This window comes from Anoplopoma fimbria, chromosome 1, assembly GCF_027596085.1.
Source record: "Anoplopoma fimbria isolate UVic2021 breed Golden Eagle Sablefish chromosome 1, Afim_UVic_2022, whole genome shotgun sequence".
In the NCBI taxonomy this organism is placed as follows: Eukaryota; Metazoa; Chordata; class Actinopteri; order Perciformes; family Anoplopomatidae; genus Anoplopoma; species Anoplopoma fimbria.
The window spans coordinates 16,319,157-16,325,227 of record NC_072449.1 but is presented as its reverse complement, the minus strand read 5'-3'; the positions used below and the strand labels follow the sequence as shown (position 1 = coordinate 16,325,227).

Sequence of the window (6,071 nt, the reverse complement as noted above, 5' to 3'; positions counted from 1 at the left end):
AGACCTCCCCCCCCAATCCTCACCCACCCCAACCCCTCTCAGCCTCCACTATCTGATGACTCCCCGGCGTAGAGGTGGACGTGGTACGGAACCGACTGTAGCAGCAGCATCATCATCATCCTCAACACCATCACCACCACCACCACCCTCCTCCTCCTCCTCCTCTTCTTCCTCACTACCACCATGTCATCATCGTCGCGCAAGATCTCGTCCGAGTCGTTCAGCAGCTCGGTGGGTTCGGACTGCGGGCTCGAGAGCCCCGGTGGAGACGGAGGGGACGGCGGTCCGGAGCCGGCGGAGGAGAGCCGAGGCTGCCCCTTCTCCTCCCTCCACTCCTCCTCCCACAGAGCGGTGCTCTGGAACGGACGCAGCCCCGCCGACAGGCCGGCGTGCCCGGCGGGCGAGGAGCAGCAGCAAGGACCCGGTGCTCCCCACAAGAGGGTCACCAGGAGGAGACGGGTTAACCTGGACTCACTGGGGGAGAGCCTGAGGCGAATGACCTCACCCACGGTAGGCCTCCAGCTCAGTCTGAAGAGCTTTACTATGTCTTAACCAAATGTCATTAAATATTCCTAAAATGGAGTCATTTAGGCATCTTGCACATAACTAGCTTTCTTTAATGTTCAATAAGGGCCCCTATGGATTATATGCAATATAGCCTAACTACATGTATAGTTTTACCAGTCATTTGTAGAGCATTCTACTGAAATCAGTTCAAATGTAGGTCCAATTTGTTTGTCATTCCGTGTACAATAAGAGCTGAACATTATAGACCAAATCAATGACAATTGGTCTCCAGAAGACATTCAGTAGCCTTCTTTTTTTTGAGAGAGACAGTCAAAACGATAACCAAATAGCCAGAGGCATATATTCCATTCCACACAGCTGTCTCCAAAGTTGAGGAGGATACACAGCCTGTAAGAGCAGGAAAACACATCATTTAAGGTATTCCACCATTGTAGGCTATTGTCTGAAATCCCAGACAATGTTTTTTTCTCACATCATGGTGTGACGTTTGCTGTACTGTCTGAAAAAAAAAAGCCTCTTTTCATCCTCCAGCCTGAATCATCTGGCAGATTATATAATAAATATATTGTTGTGAGGGAGAGAGAAAGAGAGAGAGAGAGAGAGAGAGAGAAGCCCATGCTCTGTCTGTTTATATGTACAGAGTGTGACAAGCCTGTTTCTGTGTGTCTCAGTGGTATTACAGGCTCTAATGTAATAAAGCCGCTATTAGAACTGAGTCCAACTGTGATGGATGATGTGCGATTAGAGCATTTGCTATAGCATAGTCCTTTGTGATCAGTTTGAGATTTAATTGCATCTCCTGTAATGTTGCCCCTGTTATGTAGATGGACAACAATAACGTATACCAGTAAGTACCCTAGGTCAAAGTGTCAAAGAAGTCAAATTCCAATTTGCAAAAATGTGAATCTGCATCAGGAAATATTGCACTTTGCTTCAAGTTAGAATATCCAACTTAAAAGGTTATGTAATGTAATTGACTGACAGAGCAAACTTATTTATGAGCAGAGATCCCCCCACCAATATTAACAGACACCATAATCATTTCATTTGTAAATAAGCAGTAGCTAAAATGGTGTTAACCATAAAAAGTTCAAACCAAAACATATGTAGAGAAAACATGTGACATGAAAAAATCTATATAGGAGTTTTGGCCATATTTAAAACTGACTAACGCTCTGGTTTATTTATGTTGGTTCCCCACATGATAAGAGCACTGCTGGGTTTTCATCACATTGTAGGAGGTTGTGGGAATAGGTTTCTCCTAATTGCTATTGCTCAGACCCTGTGGTCCCATTCCTGGGAGAAATACTGTAGATGTTGCAGAGAAGTCGATATAGGAGAACAACCTCCCCAAAATAATTAAATTCAACAGCGCAGCTAAAAATCTGAAGTTGGTGTATATTGCAGAGGATCACTGGAAGCCAACTCCAGCTTTCAGTTGTAGGGTCTTACTGGCCCTGATCTTTAATAGATCTGTGGAAAAAAATAGGGCAAAGGGAACACTTAAAGAAATGGTTTGTATAGCACTCAATGATGATAATTCCTAGCCTTGTGGAACTGTGTTTGTGTGTCTCTTTGTAAGTATTGTTTTGTTTGCCTATAAGGTCAATAGCAGGCATCAGTTGGGCATCATGAATAGAGCCCTTTTCCCTCTTAATATGTAAGGGTCATTATGGTGTTGTGCTTTGGAAAAGGGTAATTTTCTTTTTTTTTTTTATTGTCTGAAGGGTGTTTATGTGCATGTGTGTGTCTTAGGCTGGACTCTGATAGAGCAGCTTACACTCTCTAACAAACAGCCATACAGTGGATGGCATTTTTGGCATAGTATTTTTTAAAGTTTGTCCATTATTTAAATACATTTATAGAGATGGTGCCATAAAAGAAAACAATGATAAGTAAGTAGGAACATAAACTAGCATATTAGCTAATAGACATATATATTCACTCACTCACTCACTCACTCACTCACTAACAAAACAGCACACTGTTTATTCTCTCTCACACACACTGTGGCTGCGTGCAGTGTCAGTGTCTGTTGTTGACTGCAATGGACCGTGACAGAGAGAACAGAGCAAGCTCTCTGTGGTCGTCTTCACCATGACCACACTGACCCAGAAGCAACAACACGCACACCCACAGTTGTGTTTTCATGACTTTTGGGGACATTTCATTCATTTTCTGGAGACCCTGACCACAACTGCTACCAGCCTTATCCTTACCCTAACCCTGACCTTAAAATAATCCTAACCTGACCCTAACCTTTCCAGAGGAGAATAATAATTCATAACTCCCATGGCCATTTTCTTTTTTGAAAACAACACACCAGTAGAGATTATTCAAAGTGTCATGAGCAACACGATATATAACTAAAACAATCAATATAACAAAAATGATGATACAATATTTTGTTTGTCTTCACAAACTAGTGATAATATAAAAATGTCCCCTTCATTGCAATTGAATTTTGAATTGATGAAAGTCATTTTTTGAGTCGCACGTTTTGAAAAATAACTCTGCTTGTTTGTTTATAAATCAAACTGATTTGTAATGAAAAAGTTTTTTTCTTTATTTATTGGAGCTGAGACAAGTAACAGGTTTTTTTTTAATGTAATTAGAACTACAGTAGAATTTATAGATATACATGACAAACATGCAAGTCTATGCAACGATTTGAAATCCCATTATCATGTCATTTATCAGCTTATTTATGCTACACAGGAACAACAACAACACGAGTCATTCGCTACCCGATCACTACATCCTGCCTGTTCAATCCTACTTATGTCCAAACTAGTACTACAGACCTGTGGTTAAACACTCTCAAGAAGAGTTCAAGCTCTGTTGAATAAAAATGAGTATCAAGATATGTTCAAATGTAAACTTGGTAAATTTAGTTTTGGCGAGAGACTTAAAAACAATTGTTTGAAGGATATTTTTTTTCACAGCAATGTGAAATGGATATTAGAGATGGAATTATGAGCTGTTTAACTTTTTTGGTTTTTTTTTAACACACTGGTATGTGTCTCATGCTGGAATCTTGCAGGGTCTCATCTGGTGTATGAGTTTCTATTTTCTTTAGGGGTGGGGGCAGCGTTCAAACTGTGCTGAAGCACCAGTACCCTCTGCACTGTGACCATAGACCACACAGGTTCATGCTTTTGGAAATTTGGAGGAGAAAGTAGCAATAAAATGAGGAAAGGAATCCGTCACACAGACACACAGGAGAGTCAGGTTCACATAGAGTAGAGAAGAGTGTGAGTGAACCTCATTGGGAAAGAAAGTAATGCAGAGCAACAGAGCAAGTGGAATGGAGTGCGTATTGGTGAGATACTGCTCCCCTCCCAAGGTAAAGAAACAGAGCAAACAAATGAGACAGAGTGGTTTGGATAAAGACCACAGGGAAAAAGAGAAGGACAAGGAGGAGGGAAGAATATGTCTTAAAAGAAAGAGAAAGTTTGAGTTTAAACTCCAAACCTAAAATTTACTTGGCGACTTTCTTTTGAAGGAACATTTTGTTTTACTAATCTTTCCTTACATGCCATTTATCCTGTCTACACACAAAATGATAACATTATATTTTAAAATATTTATTCAGTTACACGAAATAATTAAATTTATAATAAAAAAAATATTATATAATAATTCTGTTTTACCATATTAAGTTTAATTGAATCTTCTAAGTGTAGGCTAGATATTGTAGTCTTTTCTTGACAACCAGGCGATTGGCTAGCTGTTAGCCTTTTAGGCAGGTTTGTGAGTGAGATTATTGTGTGATGAGGTATGGAATTGTGTGTGCAGTAAACATGCCAGGGATTGCAACAATGTAGACTGATGACGATGTATGTGTACAGTATGTTTGCACATGTATGCATGTGTGGCTGATAACAGTTAGTGCTTGTGTGTTTGGTCATGTTGTAGGAATCTTGTGTGCCCACACTATAATGTGCTTGTTCTGTGGTAAATGAGTAGCAGAATGAAGGATACAGTAAGAGGAGATTGAGGAAAAAAACCATTTTTGTACACAGGCAATAGAGAGGTGACAGGGAGTTTTTCCTCACAAATAGACTGTGAAAATATGGCCCACTGGGTATTTTTGTAGCTATCAGTGCCCATCTTGCTCCTGTTGTTGCTAAGTTGACATATGGCTCACTGTAGCTTATAGTGAAAAAGTATTTTTGTATCAGCGGATATGGACATTAATACAAGCTCCAGACATTTGTAATATCGATTGGTTATGTACAATATAACGTCTAATTATTATTTAACCTGCTAGTGAAATAACAATATTCACCTTTTAAAACACCTGCTGACTAATATGTAGACTTTTTTTTCTCTGACTGCTCACACACTGTCACTTTATCTACAACCTCTCCCTCTCTGTTTCTTTATACACACACACACACACACACACACACACACACACACACACACACACACACACACACACACACACACACACACACACACACACACACACACACACACACACACACACACACACACACACACACACACACACACACACAATCACTCACTCCTGTATCTGTCCGGAGGCCTCAGAATGACCTCTCCAGCTGGCACACTGTGTTCTAGTATTGTCACTACAGCATTGCATTTGAGCCGTATCTCAGATAATCACATTGGACCCGCCTCCTCTAGCTTAGGCTGTCAGTTACGCAAAATAGGCCAGCTTCACACTCACACAGGATTTGATGTGGGTGAATTATTTTTTTCCACCAGCGCTGGGCTATTAGTAGAACTTGTCTAAATGACTCTCACAAATGCAAAATGAAATTGATGACAGTTACCATAGTTTTCTCCGCATTTACGCTATGGAAGCTACTCAGCTATCCTTTAAAAATAAAATAAAAATAATATGAAATAGGTTTTTCCCAAGCACAGGTGTTACTAATAACATCAATGATGGCTCTGTTCTATTCTAGCGCCCCACTAAGCCGTGACAGTGATCCTGTGAGCCAGCATGTCCATTACCAACATCCTGAAACTAAAGCAGCTACTTGGAATTCAGCCATCATTAATTTGATTATTTACTGCTATGACTTGTCATAATGTCTCCTCTAAAAAAGACCTATTCAATTTGAACATGTCTTAGCTGCAGATAACACTTCAGATAATAGGCTACTGCACACCTGGACTCAGATGGTCCAGATGTGCATGAAGTCTGGGCGTGACTGTGTGTCATGCTGTCCTAGGCCATTACATCAATAATGGATCCACAATTATATTTACTTTAAAGTGTCCTCACCTGAGCTTTGAACACTGATATGATGTGACCTTACAACACCAAGAAATGAAGCCACCAAATTTGTGTGTAATATATTCAAATGATTTTATTGGGAATTAGTAAATATGCAGTATTGTCGCTTTAATGCATGCAAAAATGGAAACACAAATACACATAATATTTACATTTACTTATATTTTCACTTTTTCTTGCAGACACAGACTGTTCAGGATGCTCTACAGCGAACTCTACAATTCTACAGACAACAAGAGATCAGGTAAGACTGTCTTTATTTCTT

General features: G+C 40.0%; 1 protein-coding gene across 1 annotated transcript in view; it reads left to right on the top strand.

Moving 5' to 3' along the window:
* The first annotated feature begins 183 nt into the window (after positions 1-183).
* gucy1a2 (guanylate cyclase 1, soluble, alpha 2) overlaps positions 184-6,071 on the top strand; it is a 33,207-nt gene continuing 27,319 nt past the window's right edge. The window contains exons 1-2 of the mRNA XM_054603063.1: positions 184-510; positions 5,989-6,050. Coding sequence (XP_054459038.1) covers positions 184-510; positions 5,989-6,050 — 389 coding nt within the window. The remainder of the gene's footprint in view (positions 511-5,988; positions 6,051-6,071) is intronic.